At 33.9% G+C, this 22730-nt stretch overlaps 1 protein-coding gene across 2 annotated transcripts in view; it reads left to right on the forward strand.

Annotated features, from left to right (window-relative positions):
* UBE3C (ubiquitin protein ligase E3C) overlaps positions 1-22730 on the forward strand; it is a 173811-nt gene that overhangs the window by 25335 nt on the left and 125746 nt on the right. For both annotated transcript variants that reach the window (XM_069084551.1, XM_069084554.1), the window contains exons 2-10: positions 2659-2712; positions 7511-7585; positions 8212-8358; positions 8812-8927; positions 12523-12680; positions 15585-15738; positions 16343-16563; positions 17141-17295; positions 19573-19760. In XM_069084551.1, coding sequence (XP_068940652.1) covers positions 2659-2712; positions 7511-7585; positions 8212-8358; positions 8812-8927; positions 12523-12680; positions 15585-15738; positions 16343-16563; positions 17141-17295; positions 19573-19760 — 1268 coding nt within the window. The remainder of the gene's footprint in view (positions 1-2658; positions 2713-7510; positions 7586-8211; positions 8359-8811; positions 8928-12522; positions 12681-15584; positions 15739-16342; positions 16564-17140; positions 17296-19572; positions 19761-22730) is intronic.

The following is a 22730-nucleotide window of genomic DNA, read 5'->3' on the forward strand; positions in this document are numbered from 1 at the left end:
TTGATTGCTGACTCTTCTCCATTCTCCTACTACCACATGTAACCTTGGGCAGATCCCTTTCCCTTTCTGGTTCTTAGCTTTTTCCTCTGGAGAGTCTGAAGGCCAGAAAATTTATAGCCTGTGGGCCAAATAGACCATGATCTAAGAATGTTTTGATTTTTTTAATTGGAGATCATCTAATTTAACTCCCTTGTTTTACACATGTAGAAACTGAGCTTAATATAGCTAAACAAATAAGTAATTCTTTAGAACACAGGGGATTTAATGAGATGATTATGATAATTCTTAAGACATAAAGATAAAGTTACTCTACTTTGTGAACTTTTCAGAAATTCTTTTTTTTTTTTCCTTTTTGGAGGGGGGAAGGCAGGGCAATTGGGGTTAAGTGACTTGCCCAAGGTCACATGGCTAGTAAGTGTTAAGTGTCTGAGCCTGGATTTGAATTCAGGTCCTCCTGACTCCAGGGCTGGTGCTTTATTCACTGAGCCACCAAGCCACCCCCAGAAATTCTTAATACTTGTTTCACTGCATTGTTCAGTTTTTTTTGTTTTTTGCCTGCTGCCATTCTTTTTTTAAAAAATATTTCATACTTTTGCAGTGGACTCTTTCTTTTGTTCTATATACATTTTTATTTTTCCCCCAATTACATATTAAAACAATATTTAGACTTTTTCTTAAAGTTCTGAGTTCCAAATTCTTTCTCTCCCTCCTCTCCCCCCTCCCCGAGATGGTAAGATATGGATGTGCAATATAGATGTGCACAATTATAGATGAGCAATCATGCAAAACATTTCCATGTTAGTCATTTTGTACAAGAAGACTTGAAAAAATAAGAACGAAGGAAAAAAAGTGAAAAATAATAGTATGCTTCAGTTTATATTCAAACAATATTAGTTCTTTCCCTGGAGGTAAATAGAATGGTTCTTCATTAGTCCTTTGCTATTTTCTTGCATCGTTGTATTGCTGAGAATTAACTAAGTGATTCACAGGTTTTTATTGTACGGTATTGCTGTTACTGTAGACAAAATTTTCCTGGTTCTGTTCACTTCACTTTTTATCAGCATTTAAATCTTCCCAGGTTTGTCTGAAATTATCCTGCTTGTCATTTCTTTCTGTACAATAATATTCTATTGCAGAGAGATATCACAGCTTGTTTAGCCATTCCCCAGTTGATGGTCTTTACCTTGATTTCCTACTATTAGCCACCATAAAAAGAGCTGTTGTAAATATTTTTGTACAAATAAATACATCCCCCCTTTTTTGGAGATGTCTTTGGGATATAGATCTAGCAGTGGTATGCAATGGAATCTTAATTGGTCTCACTGATTCAGGTCTTTCCAGTCCCATTCATCCCACACAAGCTTCCCTCCCCTTTTCCCCTCCTCCGCCAATAGATTCCAGGAGTTTCACTTTTCCTCTATAATCAAATATAAATGCTGTTTGGCATTTAAAACTTCACAACTTGATCTCATTCTACCTTTCCTGATTTATTACTCATTATTTCCTTCCATGAACTCAGTGGTTCTACTAAAGTGGCCTTCTTACCTTTCCTCATACAAGACATTTGACCTCCCATTCCCTGCCTTTATACTCACTATTCATGCAGGGAATTCAGGTTCCCACCATCCCTAACCCTTCTTAGCTCTGTCACTTGGAATCCTTGATTTTCTTTAAAGACTCAAGTACCACTTTCTTAGTGAAGACTTGCTTGTGCCTTCTACAAAGTACATTTCCCCTTGTGGTGCCTTATATCTATTTGGTATATATATCTATATATGAACAGATTGTCTCCATTGATAGAATATAAGCTTCTTGAGATCAGAAACTATTTTGCTTTTTTCTTCATATTAGCAGCATATAGTAGGCACTTAATGAATGTTTGTTGATTAATTTATTTTTTGCTTTGAGAAGGTTTATAAATAACAATTTAAGCATTTGGAATTTTGACATTTCTGCTGCTGAAGCTAGCACTGACATTTCAAATTCAAAAACTATAGGTTTTCATAATTAAGAAAAATTTGGAACATTTGGCTCTAATTTGAAATTTTATAAACTCATCTATTTTTACAAGTGCTTTGATTTTTGTTCACATATAAACAGACAGGTTTAAATGAGTTAAATTGTTCTCTAATACTCTTTTTATAAGTTGTGTTTGGTTTTTTTTGGAGGGGGGAAGGCAGGGTAATTGGGGTTAAATGACTTGCTCAGGGTCACATGGCTAGTAAGTATTTAAGTGTCCTAGATGGGATTTGAACTCAGGTCCTCCTGATTCCAAAGCTGGTGCTTTATTCACTGCATCACCTAGCCATCCCCTCCAATTTTACTTTTATGAAGAAATAATCTTCAGCGACTTTAGAGTCATTAGATGTTATTCTTAGAAAATTACTGAAACATTGCCTTTCATTTACTTCTTGTTCTCTCTATACTTTAGCTTTCTGTTCTGTAAAAATGAGCATTTTCTATCATATTCATCTCTGTATGCTAGAACAGAGTTTGAATGCTTTAAATGGTAGGTCCTCCCAAAATGTGGTAGTGTTTAAAAATATTATTGAATAAATATGTTTATTAGATGAGTGCTTCTGGCTCGAATCACAGAGTTTTTATAAGGAGATATTTAAAAGTAAAAAAAATAATACTTATCTCTTTATTTGGTTTTAGGAAGAAAAGGCATCTCTCTTGCATCGTACCCAGGAAGAAAGAAGAAAAAGAGAGGTAAAATAGATTTTATGAAGATCTTTAAGTTACTTTCACTGTCAGAGTTATACATTTAAAATTTTACATTCAGTTTCATTCCAGTTAAACAAATATCTAACAAGTACCTATTTGCAATGTTCTAGGAACTTCAGATACATAGATAAATGAAACAGTCCCTGTCTTCAGGTATTTTATTGAGAGCTGGGGGGTAACTTTAGTTACATTGCTATATGTTTTTTCTCCTAGAAAACATTTGGAAAAATGATTTAAAAAGCAACTTCTTAAAATAATAGTAGTAACTGACATGGCACTTCTCTTGTTTGGGACTCTAACGTTACAGAGAAATGAAGATCATTACTCTATCATTACTCCCATGGTACAATACACATCAGAAACCTGAAGCTGGGAGTGGTGACTTTCTCAGAAGAGGTGTCAAAGATGTATTCCTTACAACAGGCGAGATCCTCCACCTCTTACGTCTTCACCACAGTCAAGGAATTGTGCCTCCTTTTTGTAGTTAGGAATGGAAAAAGAGGAAAGATTATTGACTGACTTGCCTATTTCCTGGTTTCTAGAAGATGTGTGCAGGCATACTTGGAGATAGTGTCAGTTTGGTTCTAAGCCACTGCAATAAAGTGATTATCACAATAAAAGCAAGTCACATGAATTTTTTTGTTTCCCAGTGCATATAAAAATTATATTTACTTTATGTTGTAATCTGTGTAAAAAACAATGTACATACCTTAATTAAAATATTTTATTGCTAAAAAATGTTAACCATCATCTGAGCCTTCAGCTAGTTATAATCTTTTTTCTGGAGGAGTGTCTTGCCTTAATGTTGATAGCTTCTGACTGATTAGGGTGGTTGCTGAAGGTTGGAATGACTGTGGCAATTTCTTAAAATAAAACAACAATGAAGTTTGCCTCATAGATTGATTCTTCCTTTCATTTGAACACTTAGAAACCATTGTCGGGTTGTTAAATTGGCATAATTTCAATATTATTGTGTCTCAGGGAATAGGGAGGTCTGAGGAGATGGAGAGAGATGGAGAATGGCTGGTTGGTGGAGTAGTCACAACACACAACATTTATTGATTAAGCTTCATGTCTTATCTGTGTGCAGTTCCTGGTACCCCCAAACAATTGCAGTAATAACATCAAAGATCATTGACCACAGATCACCATCACAGATATAATAATAATGAAAAAGTTTGAAATATTGTGAGAATCATGAAAATGTAACACAGAGACACAGTGTGAGCATGTGCTATTGGAAAAGTGGCACCAAAAGGCTTGTTCAAATGCAGGGTTGCCACAGACCTTTTTTTTTTTTAACAACAAAAAAAAAAGCAGTGTTTGTAAAACACAACAAAATGAAGTATTCCAGTTCTTGACCGCAAATGAATTAAAAAGCAGTTATTAAGCATTTGCCATATGTCTGCTAAGTGCTATGGTATCCACAAATACAAAAGAAAAGAAACAGTTCTTGCTCTCAAGGAACTTTCAGTCTAACAGGGAAACCACACATAGAATAGAATGCTGGCCAAAGAGGGACATTTTGGTTTGAAAAGTTGCAAGAAAGGATAGTGAAATGATAGAGTAGTAGATGGACTTTTTTCTTTCCAGAAACAGTGATAGAAATGATTTGGTTATGGTTTTAGAACTATAGTTCTAGAGTTGAAAGGGTAAAATGTTCTTTCAGAACACACTTTCAGGTTTAAATTTTTAGATGCTAGGCCCCAGTAATGCCTTGCAGTACTGCAAAACTTAGGTTCTCCCAATATTTTTGGTTTTTTGCTAATTTTTCTTCCATATGTGTTTCAGATCTATCAGTTTCTTGTTCGCAGCCTCTACTTCTTTGGAAAGACCATCTTGTCTTCTGAGTTCTGTCTTTTAAAAAATATTTTGAGAGCTCTGATTTCTGAGCTAATTTTATTCCTACTCTTCTGGTACCTTTATTTCTCTTTTCAATTAACTTTTCAAACTCATTCTGGAGTTTCACATTGTTCCATGATCTCTGAAGACTGCAGATTTCTGTTTGATGAGTGGTTTTTGCTTAATTTTCCATCACATATAAAACTTCTTTGTTGTACTTTGACTTTTCTTTGCTCATTCTTGTGTCTGTATGGGCTTTTCTTTTCTTTTTTTTTTTTCCTTTTTGTATGAGCTTTTCTACTGGCTTGGCTGCTAGTCAATATTTCCTTTGGAATTTTGTTCTTTGGGCATTTTTCTTCTCTGTTGCTTTTCTCTGGTTTCTTGTCTTACTCTTTGGCCCCTCAACCTTTCCATGGCTGCAAAGCCCATGAAACTCATTCTGTAGCCTGCTCAAGGATTTGGAGGGTGTTAGAATTTTACTGGGGTTTCTGACCAAAATAAGATAGGGGATTGGGAAGATTGATTTAGTCTGGTTTCCTAGATAGCCCCCATTCTCTGTGGAATGAAAGTTCTTTTCCTTTTAGGAGACTCTATATAGCCTGCATCTGAAAAACTGAAAAAAGGCCATTGATAGTTGAGATGTATATTGGAAGTCAGGTTATAAGGGGAGGTAAGTAAAAAGAGACAGTGTACATCGGTTTTTCTAGGAGTTTGGCCAAAAAAAAAGTTGTAGATGATAGTTTATGGAGATGGCCGTATTAAGTAAAGACTTTTTTTTAATGGTGAGGGAGAACTGGCCACATTTGTAGGCAGCAAAGGTACCAGTGACTAAAGAGAGATGTGACGATCAAAAGGACAAGTTCTCCAAAGCAATGGTATCAGTGTCACTTCTTTCACAGTTCTTGGAGCAAACTAGGAGAGACTGGGAGGTGAGATTGAATCAACTAGCATTTAGTAAGTACCTACTTATGTGCCAGGCACGATGTTAAATGCTAGGGATATAAACCCCCCCCACAACCAGAAAGCAATACTCACTAAGAGCTCCCAATCTAATTGGGGGAGGGGGAGTAGTTGGAGGATGGTCAAGTGAAAATGCACAGACTTGCAAGATGGAGTCTCATGTTTGGGTAACTGCAGGGAGACTAGTGTTATTGGATGACAGAGTACTTGGAGAGGGGAGTAGGACTGAAAAGGTAGGGGGAACAGGAAATGTATAAACATTTATTAATCACCTACTATGTTCCAGACACTCTGCTAAACACTTTAGAGTATTATCTCATTTGATCCTCAGAACAACCCCTTCCAGGTAGGCACTGTTATTATCCCCATTTTACAATTGTGGAAACTGAGGCAAAACAAAGCTTAAGTAACTTACCCAAAGTCAGGTAGCAAGTGTCTGAGGACTCATTTGAATTCAGGTTTTCCTGCTTCCAGGCCTATCTCTCTCTTCACTTTGCCACTTGGCTACTTTGACAGCTGATTGGATATGGGAAGTGAATGAGAGGTCATGAACTTGGGTGACCAAGAGTGGTAATAGGGAAATTAGCTAGTAGGAGGGTTTGGGGGAATAGATAATGAATTTAGATGAAAGGATTTAGTGTGTAGAATTTGGGAGAAAAAAGAGTTCATGCTGGATTGCCTCAGTTTTCTTGGTAAGGTGTGAGGCAAGGACCTCTACTGAGCAGATTGGTAGAAGAGATAGTATAGGGGACTTGAGAGGTTTGGAATAGAGGACAAAGCGAGTGTGGTAAGAGATTCAGTCATGGCTGTGTAGAGGTCAGTTGAGATAAGGGGTTTCGACTCACAGTTTAAGAAGAGCTGAAGGAGTCACAAATGGAAAGAATTTAAGAAGCCCTGGATTAAAGAGTACCAATTTTTGCTGGATTCAGTCAGCATTGTGGTGTGACTTTAGGAGGATTTAGCAGAATAGCAGTAGTATTCTTGTGCTGGCTTTGCTATGGTAGAGAACCTTGGTCAAAGCAGTTAACCTCTCTGATCCAGGTTCTTCATCTTTAAAATGAATAATATGAGGTTATTAATACTTCTTTTGCCTAACTGACAGGGTTGTTGTGAGAATAAAATGTAAGATCACATATATGATGACTCTCTGAAACTGCAAAACTTTTATAAAAAGAATGGAATGGGTTTTTTTAAATTTTCTTAAAATTTATTTATTTTTAGTTTTCAGCATTCATTTCCACAAGATTTTGAGTTACAGTTTTTTCTCTCCCCGTCTTTCCCCTACCCCCCACCCCAAAATAGCAAGCCTACTGAATACCCCTTCCCTCAATCTGTTCTTATATTCTCCCTTCACCCCCCTAGCTTTCTAGTAAGGCAATATGGGTTTCTATACCCTAGTACCTGTATATCTTATTTCCCAGTTGCATGTAAAAAAAAAAACCAACAAATTTTTAAACATTTGTTTTTAAAACTTTGAGTTCCAGATTTTTTCCCCTTCTTCCCTCCTCACCCATCCCCACTGGGAAGATAAGCAATTCAATATAGATTGCACATGTGTAGTTATCCACATCATTTCCATAGTAGTTATATTGTAAAAAACTAACTATATTTCCCTCCATCCTATCCTGCTCCCCAACTTAATCTATTTTCTCCTTTGACTCTATACCTTTTCAAAAATGTTTGCTTCTAATTACCCTCTCCCCCAATCTGCCCTCCCTTCTGTCCTTCTCCCTCTTATCCCCTACCCCCCTATTTTCCTGTAGGGTAAGCTACCCTATTGAGTGTGTATGTTATTCCCTCCTTAGTCCAAAATCAATGAGAATCAGGTTGTCCCGTTCCCTTTCACCTTCCTGCTCTTCCCTTCCATTGTAATGGTTTTCTCTTGCCTAAAAGAAAGGAATGTTAATACCTATATTTTCATAACCATTTAACTTAAAATTCAGTTCCTACTAGTTGAATGATTGTTTCTTTAATTATTTAGGAAGAAAGGAGAAGGCTGAAAAATGCAATAATTATTCAGTCCTTTGTCCGAGGGTATAGGGACAGAAAACAGCAAGTAAGTATTTTTTAATACTACAAAATATTTAAGAGAAAACGTGGGCAGCCCTTTACTTTTATATGACTTGATTACTGCTAGTAATGTTAGAGTTTCAAATCTATAAGCCTATTAAAATGAAAGTGAAGAGTTGGGTTTTTTCTCTTAAAAATAATTTTTCACTAGATTTAAGATTTTAAAATTAGAACTGTTGTTGATATGCCATCTTCAAGTAAGATGTATTTTTAATTTTAACTTTAAAATACTTTGTAATTGTTTGTAATTATTATTTTTGCATTTTAGTACAAGTGAAAATGAAATAGTATATAAAATGCTTTCCCTAAGATTTTATGAGGTAGTTTTTTTTCTTAATTACCTAGCAACAGTTTGAGTACAGATAACAAAATATAAACAGGTTAAAATTACATATAAACAAAACTGATAATAGAAGGAAGCTGAGGATGATTATGTTTTAGTAGGTATTTAAGAGCTGTGTATTACATCAAGTTTTTATTGAACTTGCAGAGATAAGATAACTTAAAGTAATAGCAACTTAATTGTTAATATTCCCCACAGTCATAAAAATAATTTAAAATTCATTCAGAACATAATTGAAAGTTTGTACTTTCTTTTTTTTTTTTTTTAAGTATTCTATCCAAAGAAGTGAATTTGATCACTGTGCTAATTTGGCACAGTCTGGTGGAACTTTTTCTGTTGCTAATGGGCCCAACCTGACCCTTTTAGTTCGGCAACTTCTGTTTTTTTATAAACAGAATGAAGATTCAAAACGTTTGGTAAGTTTCTACATAAAACTTCACAAAGTCTTTAAATATTTTGAAACAACTTTTTTTAGTTGAATTATTAATTAACTAATTAAGATATTGACTAACCCTTCTAACAAAAATTTGGCTATTTGGAACTCTTAGCCAGTCACAAGGTGAATCTAAGATCGATTGTTTGGCAGTAATAGTTTTGTTTTTAACACATTTGTTAAACAAAATTACCATAAATTTAAAGGCTGGTAATAGTTAATGCTTTTACATTATTTTAAGATACAAACTTCGTAAATACTTAGTAAAAGCTCATTTATATTTTTTATAGATTTATATGCCTATAAGTGATTTAAATCATTTCTAATTTTGTTGAGCTTTATCACACACATGTTATATCCAGAAAATTATATATAACATTATAAAAATGATGCTTAAATATTTTAAAGTTAATTTTAAATATGCATTTTGTTTCAGATATGGATGTGTCAGAATTTAATTAAACAAAATTCTCAGTTTGTTAAGCAACTGGATGGTCCTGACAGACTTACCTGCTTATTTCAAATAAAGAGGTTATTGGGCTTATGTTGCAGGTAAAGTTATCATTTAAAAATGTTTGTGATATATTATTTTAATCTCTTTGCCTTAGAGTTTGTGTCTTATCTTCCAGAAAAATGGTTTAAAAAAAAAACAACCTTTTTGAGGCTTTGAAAAAAAATTTTTTTAGTGCTGGACAATATACACAATATAGAGACATACCTGTAGTGACTTATACTTTATTTCAAGGAATCCAGGGAAATGCCTTGTAGATCCCTGGATTTCTGTAGAAAGAAGAAATTGATTCATTGTTATTGAAGGAATCTCCTCAGTGACGCTTCTGATTAAGAGTCTGTTTAAAGTCACTAATGGGGTTTCATTCAATTGTTGTTTTAAGATAGATCTTTTTTTTTTTTGCTGTTTATATATATGTGAACCATAAAGACTTGTTAACTTTTAAGTCTTTTAAACTTAATTTAGCAGTGAACTGAAGTGCATTTGATCTTTATGCACAGTTCTTCTAAATATGCATGTTCATGAGAGGAAAATACAATGTTTATTTATTTATTTGCTTTTTGGAGGGCAATTGGGGTTAAGTAACTTGCCCAAGGTCACACAGCTAGCTTTTTGTGTGTGTATGTTAAGTGTCTGATACTGGATCCGAACTCAGGTCCTCCTGACTCCAGGGCTGGCACTCTACTCGCTGCGCCTCCTGGTTGCCCCGAAATACAACATTTAATAACTTTTAAAAATCCTTTCAGTCTGTGCCTTTTTTGCATGCTAGATTTTTTACAAAATCCAAATATTGAACATCAGTGATGTTAGTTTCTCAAGAAATCTTATTTTTATTTTATTTTATTTTTTTTAAAGCAATCGGGGTTAAGTAACTTGCTCAAGGTTACACGGCCAGATATTTCTGGGTGTGGTGCTGAGTATCTGAGCCCAGATTTGATCCAGGTCATCCCGACACTGGAGTCGGTGCTCTTACTTGCTGAGCCACCTGGCCACCCCTAAGCAATTGGGGTTAAGTAACTTGCTCAAGGTTACATGGCCAGGTGTTTCTGGGTGGGTGTTAAGTGTCTGAGCCCAGGATTTGATCTCCAGGTCTTCTCAATACTGGAGCCAGTGCTCTTACTCGCTGTGCTACCTGGCTGCCCCTGAAATCTTATTTTTAAAAAGTCAAAACCCATTTCCTGAAAGATCAAACCAAATATTTCATTAGGTCTGCTCTTAGAAACAAATCTCTGTAGCCGTCACATAACACACAAATCTTTGGAACTAATTGGTCTTTCCAGAGAGGCCAGCTACATCATTTTGTTACAGTTCCTCAGGTAAACTGAAAGTGGGGAGACAGAGATTGATGTGGAACCATAAGGTAAATAGTTCAAATTGAAACATTTATTGAGATCAACTATAAAAAGTTATTACCATCCTTTACTTTCTGTTGCTTTTTAAATAATTTCAAAACAAATACAATTTGTATTTGATGTAACTAATTTTTCTTTGAAGAAAATTATCTTTAAAATATATTTTAAATACTTGGCATTTCAGAATAACAGTTGTTTTTCAGAATTTCTGAGGTCACAGCATTGCTTCATATCTGAGATTATATTGACTATGAATTGGTCCTTTTATTCTGAAGTAATGAATTCAATAAAGAGTTTCAGATATACACAGTCCTACACTAAACACTGTGGGGAAATGCCAGATAAGGAGACATTTTTCTTTCCTTCATAGATTGTAATCAGACTACGTTCTTAAATTCCATACCTTTTCTGAATTACTGTTCAAGCAGAAGCTTAGCCCATCAAAACATAAATTTGATAGTAACATAAAGAGTTGAAAGTCACATTGAAAATACTGCACAATTATTGCACCTAATATTCTATTCTCAACTTCAGCACTTAATTGTTTTCAAAATTTTTTGTGTCTGTTTTGTCTACCTTTGCTGCTAGTGGTATTCTCCAAGGTTACCCACACTCTACTCTGTATTTGTCTTATAAGTTCTAATTTATATATCTTGTCTTTTTTGTTAAAGTTAAGGACTGTTGTGTTTTTACTTTAGTTTATGCACAAACATGCATTTGCATGGCAAAAAGTGTTTTCAAAGTGCTCAATATTGACAAATTGTTGGCTTCACGTTTCTGAATACATTTATTGGTTTCTCCGTAATTTGTAAGTTTCCTTGCCATGCATGGCACAGAGATCCAACTTGAGCAGCAGTTTTGATGTGGTTAGTGATGATCATAAGTTTTATCATTTACCTAGTATTATGGCAGATAGGTTCTAGTCTTGGCACTGATACGCAACTCCAGTAAGTTTCTAGGAGCATAATAATGAAAGTATTCAGAAGATTTGTGTCACTCATTTCAAAGTTAAGCTTTAGATGGGCAATAAACTTCTTGTGAAAGTCATGAGCAATGTGGGCAGGACCACAATTAGAAAATTCAGGGTGAGCACACTAATATATTTACTTTTCTCAGGGATCTTAATTCTTGTTTGAAAGCAAGCATCTGGATACATCATTTGTAGCAGCAGACTAATTTAAAATCAAGTTTTCTTCAATGGACTTTATTCCACTGTAGCATATATTCTGTTGAAATGCAAAATATTTGTCTAGGAATGCTTCTCCAAGGAACAGACCAGTATTTATAAATGCTAGTCCAAAACACATTTACTAAGACGAGGCTCTTCCAGCCAACTGGTACTACTTCATCTGGATCCTTCCTTGCATTCCACACTGAGCATCTAGAGGGATGATAAATGCATCCACAACACCCTAGGCCTATTCGTTCTTGTTTTCTGTAAAGCCCACCTTTGCCACATTGTGACTTCTCTGCTGCTGCCTGCCTATAAGGGGTGGTGATGAGGCTGCCTGCCTGATGCTGCCTGGGCTTCAAGTAAGGGACTTTGCTCAGTCAGCAGGAGAACAGTCAATTTGCTGCATACTACTCATCTAAGCGTTTCTGCCTCTGCTTACTTGGTCTCCCCTTGCTACTGTTGTTGTTGCTGGTGCTGCTGCTATCTGAGCTTCTAAGGCAGCAGACCTACTGATAGCATTTGGAGTCAGAAGACCTGCTTTTAAATACTAGCTCTACCACTTCTACTGATTTTTTTAATCTTAGAGAAACTGGCTAACCTCCCTGAACTTCATTTTCCTCATCTGTAAACTGTGGGTGTTGATCTTTTAAGTTTCCTCTATTTCCAGGTCCCTATGGTCTTGTGAATGTAGGCTGCACCCTTATAATAAAATCTTTGAAAAGAAAAACAAAATGTTTATGGGGGAAAAAAATAAAGTATTAGAAAACTGTGGTGAAAGAATTTTTTTTAGAAATTTTTGAGATAAAACAGTTTTTGATTTTTAATGTTCCTGCTGTTTTTGCCTTCCTCATATTCTTTGATGCTTTTCTTGATCATTCCACAGTATAATTCCATAATTTCAGGTTGTACTTAGCTTTTATAAAAAGCTAGATTTTGGAAGGGGGAAAAAAAGCAGTGTATTGGACCAGGGTGAGAGTTAGAACATCACCCTTTTGGAAAGAGTCTTGAGTTTTGGATTAGTAAATGAAAATATTACAAATTTTATAAAATCTTTTGTTAGATATGATAGAGTTCCTGCTGTTTGGTAAATGTGTTGTGTTTCCTTTATAGGTTGCTGCAGAACTGTAATGATGACAGTTTGAATGTTGCACTTCCTATGAGAATGCTTGAGGTATTTTCATCTGAGAATACATATCTACCTGTTTTGCAAGATGCCAGCTATGTGGCATCATTAATTGAACAAATTTTGCACTACATGATTCAAAAAGGTCAGTAATAGGTGGAATAGGAGTACTGTAGCCATTTTGATATGTATAAAGTCATATTATCTAGCTACATTTAAAAATAGATTTAAATAAGTTACATTTAAACACTGACTTTTAGAAATGTTATCTTGTAAAAGAATTAATGAAGACACTTTGTTTGAGACAGTACTGTATAAGATATAAAATTTTGATCCGTGCTGTGTTGGAGAGATAGGAAGGTCCCAGATTTTATTTTCTTAGTATCTTAGAAATGAGACCATATTTGCTACTTCAGATTCTGTTTATGCTTTCAGCTTTGACTGAAAGGACTCAAGATAGAGTGTAACTATCAAAAGATGAGACTGATTTCTGTTTGTGATTTAAGGAAATTAATTTCATAGAGGCAGTCTGGTGTATTAGGGAGGACACTAGATGCAAGCCTTGACACTACTGCCATTTGTTAGTCATATAATTGGCCAAGGCATTTAACCTCCTTAAGCATCTGTTTTCTCATCTTCAAGATGAGAATATTAGTGCTTTGTAAAGTACATAATCCTTTGAAAACTGGAAAACACTATATGGATGTGAATTCCCGTTATCACTTCAGTAGTGTTACTATAGGTATCAAACACACATTCAAGAGATACACACACACACACACACACACACACACACACACACACACATTTATATATGTGGTTAAATGTATTTATACATACTATTAAATACTGTATACATTTAAAGATAAAGGTTTAAAAGTGTTTAAAATACATACTATATATTCATATTGTAGTGTGTCTAGGTGTGTATCATCATAGGAGATTTTATATACTCTAATTTAACAGTTTAGTGTTTTGTTAAAAACTGGACCTTATCAAAGAAATCATTGGCATGATAATATCTCAGGTAACAAAAATGTTGTTAGGAGTAGGATATTGTGTATTAATTTATGCATGACTATTGCTAGTGTGGCTTCTCCTAAAATATTTTTTGAGTATACAGATTATATTTGTTGATTTTTCAGGGTTCAAAAAAGTGACAATTGGTAAATCAGCTGGAGAATCAGTAGGCTTTGAAAGAGTTCTCCTTAATATATAATGAGTTAGGGAGATTTCTAGCACTGAGATGATTTGGGACATACTTATTAGCGTTAGTGATGAAAATATAATTTTGCAGGAAAATTTTGATTTTCTTAGGAAGGAAGCTAAACTAAATCTGGTAGATTCATATTTTTTTCCTCCCCACTACAGATTTAACAATGTTAGTTGTGTGGATAACAAAAACTTACATGATTTTAGTGCATATTTTTCAGCGTATGTTTAGGTTTATGTTTGAATATAAGAATGAATAGTACCAGGCATGAGAATCATACTTGGTCCTAGTTTTAGGTGGGTAGGTAGAACAACTGTTACCCATGAGGGGGAAACCAAGTTCATGAGAGATTAAGCCACTTGCTGTTTGTCATATACAGCCAGCATCTGATTCAAATTCAGCTCTCCTGACTCCACTCTTTCCATTTTGTCATGTTATCTCATTCAGTACCATTAAATTAAAACTATTTCCAAAATCCTTTGTAGTAGAGCTTTCTTCCATTACTCTTTAAAACATAAATTGCTGTCCGAAAATATTAATGCTTAAAAATGTAGTATTTTATACTTTTTATATTTTCTGGGTAGATAATTTTATAACTTACAACAAAGCTCTTTATAAATTGCAGCTTCAGTTTGTGTATTTGATATTCTAGTGATGTTCATAACATTCTTTTGATGCTGTAAATATTATTAAAAAATTGATTCTTTTGAAGCATAGGTCTAAGAAGTGTTCTTTCCTTGTTATTTAAAAATTCAGGAGCTATTTTGACTTATACCCGCCTTGTGAAAAAGGTTTTTTTTTTTTTAGCTCTTTTTTTCTGGTTTTGAATGTATGGCATGTCAAAATGCTTTTATAGTTAAATCTTACTGTGTTTTTAGATTTTCGGTTTGTATATAAATGTTTAATATTATATAAGAATATAAAAGACCTAACATCAGTATAGACACTAGAAGACATTTTGACCTAAAATAATTATGGGTGGTTCATTTACTTATCTAATGTCAATGTTAAAATCTTGAAGGGAAAACACAGGTTAAAATCTCAGCTCTGTCAGTCACTATTGAGGTGACTTTGGGCAAATTACTTAACTTCTCTTGATTTTAGTTTCCTTCTCTGTGAAAAAAGGTTGAACTGCATGTCTCAGACACTAAGAGTGTCTGAGAATCATCTATGTAATTATGAAGTATTTTTTGGTTAAATCTCATCAAATTTGTACTTAATGTTAAAGAATCCCAACATACACAGAAACAGATTTTTAGAGCACTTAAACGTTTCCAAGGCCCTTCTTAGTAATTCTAGTCACTTTATTATACATTATGCTTTTTACCTGTGTGGAAACACTGTCCAACTTCTTGGTGAAATTGTGATGACAGTTTGTTTCTAGTTTGTATGAAAGTATAAAGAAATTTTCTAAATGTTTCTAGTTTGTATGAAAGTATAAAGAAATTTTCTACAGTCATGAGATACTTTTATAAGCCATATCTGATTCATGAAATTATAGCCATATTTTTTCTATATATTACTTAGAGATTATTTAATTTGTTTAAATAGCTCTTTGCAGGATTGATGCTTGTTACAGCTTATATTACTATATTAGATATACATACCTATAGTATATATTCATAGCAATCCTTTATAAACTAAAGTTTAGAAAAGGTGATATGGGTTTTATAAATATTTTTTTCAAATTTGAACACATGCTAGTGCCTTTAAAAACCTATACCTAGTTTAAATGGGCTATGTTTAGACTTAGGGAAAGAATGTAATTATTGGGAATTTTTTACAACCCCATTTTTAAGTTTTAGGTATTTAATGATGTAATTTTGCCTCTTTCAGGATATTACAGGTCCCTTTATTTGTTAATTAATAATAAACTTCCATCAAGTATTGAATATTCTGATGTATCTCGAGTTCCTATAGCAAAAATCCTGCTGGAGAACATTCTGAAACCATTGCACTTTACTTACAGCTCCTGTCCAGAAGGCGCAAGGTAAAAATTAGATGCCTCAATTTTGTGGTTTTATAGCATCTATACTCATTGTATGACTTTAAGGCAAGTTTATCATTGTGAACATATTTAAGTTTCTTAATTTTTTTTTTAAAGATTGGACTAGATAATCTCTTTAATCTCTTCCAGGTCTAAAATTTTAGGATTTTATGATTCTAAGATTCATATGTTTTTTTGCCTTTTTTTTTTTTTTTGCTGTGATATTTATTGTCTGTATGACCATGTGTCGGTTACTTAAACTTTTAGAAGCAGTTTCCTAAAGTATAAAATGAAAAGAATATTTTAGTACCAACCTCAGAAGATTGTTGTGAGGGAAACCTTTATAAATCTTAAAAATTCTTATATTCTTACACTTAATAGTTCCTGTAGAAACATGAAAAAATGTACCTAATACTCAATTTAATAGTGAAAAGATAGAATATAGTTCATTTTATAGTGAACTAATTTGAAATATTAGGTGGATCAATTTGGCTTGATTTAGGATTAGTGAATTACATAGAAATCTGTTGTGTAATTTTGTTCAGGGCATTGATGAGAAATTTATATTTAACTTTTGCCTCAAATAATATTTTTTTCTATTTTTCAGACAACAGATTTTTGCAGCCTTCACAGAGGAGTTTCTGGCAGCACCTTTCACAGATCAAATTTTTCATTTCGTCATTCCAGCATTAACAGATGTACAAACCATTTTTCCGTATGAACTTTTTCTGAATGCATTGTTGTTAACAGAGAGTAGATGTTCAAAAAAAAGTGACAGAGCACCATGGCTTTTCTACTTCGTTTTAACTATTGGCGAAACGTATTTGGGTATGAAGAAAATAGTATATATTTTAACAGATAGCTGAAGATTAGAAAATCTAGCCTTAATCTATTGACCTTTTGTGGGGTTAAGGAAATAGAGGGGGTTTGGGAGTGCAGTAGAGATTATCATTTTGTAAAGGGGTTGTCACCTTTAATGATGGTGATGTTCTAATTGATTGGTTGTTTTAATTTAGAATGTACCACTGATGAAAACTTGATCTTAGATGAGCATCTGGTTTAGCAAATACTTTATTTTTTAGGGCCAAAAATATCAAAGCAAAGTATTTTCCGATATGGCAACTATACTCTTATATGGTTCTGGAACTTTTTTTTCTTCCTTATATGCTAAATCTTTGTATTTAATTCTTCTGGCCCCAATTTTGATGTTTCTTTTTTTTTTAACTGTAATAATTTATTACTGTTTTAAATATCAATATTTGACATGCATAAATGCTTAGACATTTAGGGCTGTTTCGTTCTAGCCAGAAATTCTTCTTGAATATTAAAAAAAAATAGCCTTAACTAGGGTTTTCCATTGTTTTGTAATTTTAGTGATATTATTTTAAATGGTTGTTTTACAAAGGGACTCTCTCTGAGGAAGGACTACTTGTGTATTTAAGAGTACTCCAGACCTTTCTTTCTCAGTTGCCTGTTTCAACTCTTGGTGCAAATTGTCAAGATAATACCAGTGACTCTGAAGATGAGGATGAAGAGATTGATAGCATGATGACCAAACCTGTAAGCATAATGGGGTTGCCTAGAAGAGCTTAAAGCTTGCTTATGTGTGTCTGTGTGTGTGTGTGTGTGTGTGTGTGTGTGTGTGTGAATATTCTAGGTGACTACACAAAAAAATTGGGTTATCTTTAAAATGACTATTTCACAGTCGTTGTGAAGTATTTTTATTTGTACTAGATAATTACACAAATACTACAAAGTAAACACATAGTCCTAAAAATATCTTTGGAGGACACTAATAGGTATAATTAGGCTAAACCATTTATTTAGGAACTTGGAAGAAGACAGGAGTAAAAATATCATTAAAGAAATATATGACAGAAAAAATGTAGGCTGGTCACATAGTACAGATGAGGGATGATAGATAAATAGCTAGATTTTTCCAATGTTATCTTCTTAAGATCAGGAAAAATCAAGGAAGGCCTCTAGTACATTGGGACAACTAACTCAATTGTGCTAAAGAAGAGATATTAAGATATTATATCTTAATAAGATATTAAGATATAAAGACAAGAGGCATATAATGGGTAGGCATGCCCAGATCAGTTGCTGTCTGGGTCATTGAAAGGATCTGTCAAATCAATGAAATCATGGATCTATTTAAGTGTAGTCCTGTAATGAATAAGTTATACCTTTAGAATTCCTCATATCATTTGAAGCCTAAAATGGAAAAAAAGCACTCATATTGAAGTTAAGTGACTTGCCCAAGGTCACACAAGTAGTAAATTAATGACAATGCGAATTAGCAAATCAGCCAGAGTGTATAGTTTGTGTTCTTGAAAACATATTCAGAAGCCTCTTTACTTTGTGTGTTCGTGTATTAGTGGTATAAATGATTAGGGATCATCAACTATTTAGTTGACAGATTTTACTCAAAAGAACTAACCTTTTTGAGTGTTACCATATTACCAAAAAAGATAAATTGAACCTTTTGTTTTCTGTTTGTTATTTGGATTTTGAACATACAATATACAAAATTTAGTCTTTGTAACATAATGATATTTTCTTTGAAACATCATTTCTGAATGAGTTCATAATGGATATTCTGTTCATTGTCACATCTGTTGGTTTGCTATACAATATGACTTCACAAAAAAATTTTTTTATTAAAACAAGATAGCAACTAGAGTATTAGACACAAGCCTGTATCTACTTAGAGAATAGTGTTGTTATGTAGTATAGATCTAGTTACAGAAAATATTAAATTGACTCCTTTGATCAGTTAGCGTTTATAAAATGTCTACTACTTTCCAGGCACTGTGTTGGGTGCTGGGGATACAAAGATGAAATTGAAATAGCCCTTTCATCAAGGAACAGAGACAGCATACTTTTTATACAGCAACATGTAAAATATTTACCAAATAAATACAAAGTAGTTTTGAGACAACACTAGTGACTGGAAAGAATCAGTAAAAACTTCATATGTAAGGTGGCAGTTGGACTGAGTATGGAAAGAATCTAGGGATTTTGAGAGGTGAAGATGAGAATCAGTGTATTTCAGGTATGGAGGACTGCTTAATACAAAGGCATGTAGACAGGAAACAGGGAGTGGAATGTGTGAAGACCAGTAAGAAGTTGGATCTACTACAGAGTATGTGAAGGGAGAATAATGTATACCATGGTTGGCAAAGCAGGTCAAGGCCAGGTTGTTAAAGCTTTTAATGTCAAATAGGAAAGTTTATATTTGCTGTTAGAAGTGATAGGAAATTTTGAGAGTTTGAGTAGGGGAGTAACATTGTCAGAGTTGACTTTAGGAAAACACTTTGGCAGCTGTGTGGAAGGTGGATTGTAGTGGGTTAGGACTATAAACAAGGAGACTGAATAGGACACTTTTGAAGTAAACCAGGTGAAATGTGGCCTATGGCCCCTGAACTAGGGTAGTGGCTATGTAAGTAAAGATAAAAGGATATGTTAATAAAGAGAAAGGGATGTATTTGAGAAATATTTTGAGGTAGAAATAACTAAAGTTGCCAACTAATTGAAGATTCAGGGTGAGTTAGTTAGGAGTCAGGGATGACTACAAAGTTGTAAACCTGGGTGATTAGAAGAATGGTGGTGTCTGGGACAGAAATAGGAAAGTTTGGAAGAAAGTTGTATTTGTGGGGAGATGTTTTTCTATCTATAAAGTGGGAATTATAACATCGTTAGAAATATTTCCCTGATACTGTGATGATGATTTATTGGAGAAAAAGATTAAAGGATAACAATGTGCTACTACTGAAAACACTGGTTAATTTCTAACAAAGCATCATTAATGGTTTTTTTCTGGTGCATTTTTAGGGAGATGGTAGAATATCAGTGCAGTACATAACAGAGGAATGTCTAAAAAAGTTGGATACAAAACAACAGACAAACACTCTGCTAAATATGGTGTGGAGGGATTCAGCCAGTGAAGATGTATTCACAATGATGGCATCAATCTGCCACACACTAATGGTGCAGCACCGAATGATGGTGCCAAGAGTCAGGTGAGTATAGTCCAGTGTTACCACAAAGTAAGCAGATATAATTCTGCTAAAGCAAAAATGAAACTTTATGATAATTTGTTTGTGAGCTTATTGTGTGTGCATCAAATTTAAGGGCCAAGTATTTTAAAGGTAACTAAAATATTTGTTTCAGAAGCAAATGAGTATTGTTTATATGATTGCTTGCTCTAAGCTGTGAGGTTGGGAATAGATTCAGTGATCTTCTACTAGATTTCTTATATTAATTTCTGGACATTTATGAGAATGGAGAAAAGGGTTTAGTGTTTGCTTTATAGAAAATATTGACTTCCATTTTTATTGATGCTGATTCCTATACTGTGGGAGTCAATTTATGAGGGGTCTTTTTATCATGGCTTTTTTCATAGCTGTGTTTTTTGAGTGTTTCAGTTTCGGTGCCCTTTTAAATTTAAACATCATTAGAAGATGAGTAGGGACTTTTTTTTTTTTTAATTTAGACTTAGTGGCTTGTACATAATAGATACTTTAAATGACTTTTCAGTTTACTTTGAGTTGAATTTGCTCCTAAATGCTTTCTGGACATTTTTCCCATTGTTTTTTCAAAATTTTTTGTAATAAGCTGAATTTTAAAAATATAGTGATATATTTCGCTCACTGCTTTATTTAGCTAAAAAATTTTTTTCACATTTATTGTATTTGTCAAACAATCTATATAACTTGCACTTTCTGTCTCTTTCTTTGTTATTGTTCAGTATTTGAGGATTCCAAAATAAGCCCATGACTGAACTGTCTTCTTAATTGGTGCCTGAGTTATTTTGACCTGTGACTGAAAAGCCATGATGTACATAATATTTTTCCCTGTCCAATATCAGTTGCTGAAGAAAAATTGATAATTTCCTATTTAAGTGTAGTGAAAAAAAATTTACAACTCAGAAATGATGTGTGCATGTGTGGCTGAAATGGTGTGTAGTTTGCAGACCAGAAATTAATAAAATTCCTTCATCAATTAAATGTTTTATGATTCCATCAAATGAATTAAATTGCCCATTGCAGTTAATAATTATTAGGGTACAGCGTATCCATAATGAATGCTTTACAATTTATATAAAATATATCTCACTGTACCATAGAATGTGAGATGTTTCTTTTGCTTAGGAAAGCACGCATTGAAATGAAATGAATGTATGGAAAGCATCATCAGTTGAAACTGCCTTGTAAACAATAATACAGCAAACTAATTAGGTGCTATCTTAGCTTACTGGTGTTTATTGCTATTGGAGGAAGTAAGATGTCAGTGAAACTGTGATCCCTCGATTAGGCAATTAGCTCTTTGCAGACTAATTGTATTAGAGCAGGATGTGAGATTGAGGATCCTTGTAGCTGAACTGGGACACTTACCTTTATTGTTGCAGAGTCCATTGCCTTGTATGGTAATTACTGGATTTAAATGCATCACTGCTCCAACTTGAGGTTTACTATTGAACTGTTTCCAGAAGGTGCATAATGAGTAAAGAAACCTTATATATAGCCTTAATTTTATGAGTACAGCACCTATTTCCTCTGAGAAACTACTCTTGGAATTTTATTTATGGTTCATATATATTAGGTTTTGAGTGTTTAAATGTCTTTCATGGTATAATGGTGAGACTCACTTTAGCTGGCTGTTAGATTTGCAGTAGAACTTCAGTTAGAACATTTTATCAGGTATCATTGAAACTAGATAACCTGTTGGGCAAAAATTAAGTTAGCTATTTAAAGGTAGCTTATTTAAAAAGAAGACAATTATGACTTTTTTTGAAATTTTAAAAACCAAGGTTTTACAAAAATTTTGACTTCAGTATTTTTACTTAGTATTCAGTTAAACTAATTTATGATCATAACTATTGAGAGATATAGGATAAGATTCTTAAAAAAACTTGGGTTCAGGTTTTGTCTTTGACATTTATATATTGACTGTCATAGTGGGGAAAGTCACTTAACCTCTAAGAATACCCAGATAGCTCTTCAGACAAAAATCTACAGACTTCAGCCTCTTTGCATCATAACCAGGAGATCCCTGCAAGAATGAAATCACACATCTGGAATGAGAATACAGGCTAGGGCACTGAGCTGTGGACCTTGGATTTTATTAGTCTTGGGAACTCTGTGTGAAGAGTATTCCCTATCAGTATAGGTCAGCAGGTTCTCCGCCACTTCAACATCTCATGATGCTTTAGAGAGCTTGCTTAGGACACTGAAAGGCTGACTACCATAGGGTTACAAAACCCATCTTTGTCAAAATTAAGATTCGAATACAACTCTTTCAGCCTCGAAGTCGAGCTCTCTCTCTGAGTGCTCCTTCTGAAATAAAACAAACTTTTGAGAATTTTTGAATTCTTTTGTACTATGTAATTTAAACAAAAGTAAAGAAACAAAATTGGACATTGTTGAGAGGGAGTAAAGTTGATAAACAAAATAAGGCATGAAATTAGTGGAATCATAAGATCATAGATTTAGAACCAAAAGGGACCACAGAGGCCACTGAATCCAGCCTCCCCATTTTACAGGTTCAGAAACTTCAAAGCACAGAAGGGTCAAGTGAGTTGCCCAGTGACATGCAGCTAGTAAGTACCTGACTGATTTGAAGTCAGTTCTGACTCCAAGGCTATCTTCTGTGTCTTATAGCTGTAGTTTACTTTTACCAAAATAGGTCTCCCCTTATTCTTATTTTTGTATTGAATTCATTTTCTTAGTTTTATCAATAGTATATTAGACAAGTAGAAACTTCACAATTTTCATATGGAAATATCTCTATTTCCAATTATACTTCCTGGTTGCTTCTTGGATCATTTTCAGTGATTACCAAAATTATCCTGAGAATATTTAGCCTTGTAGCTATAATAGATCTCTTTATAAAGATAAAGCTTTGCATTAATTTTTACTTTTTTTTTCCCAAAAAAAAGGACTTCTATTTTGACATCTGAATGAGTGTTGACTCCTAAGGATATGGCCTTT

The sequence above is a fragment of the Petaurus breviceps genome, unplaced genomic scaffold (assembly GCF_028583685.1).
Source record: "Petaurus breviceps papuanus isolate PSGF00001 unplaced genomic scaffold, PetGlider_PUasm1.0 115, whole genome shotgun sequence".
Lineage (NCBI taxonomy): Eukaryota > Metazoa > Chordata > Mammalia > Diprotodontia > Petauridae > Petaurus > Petaurus breviceps.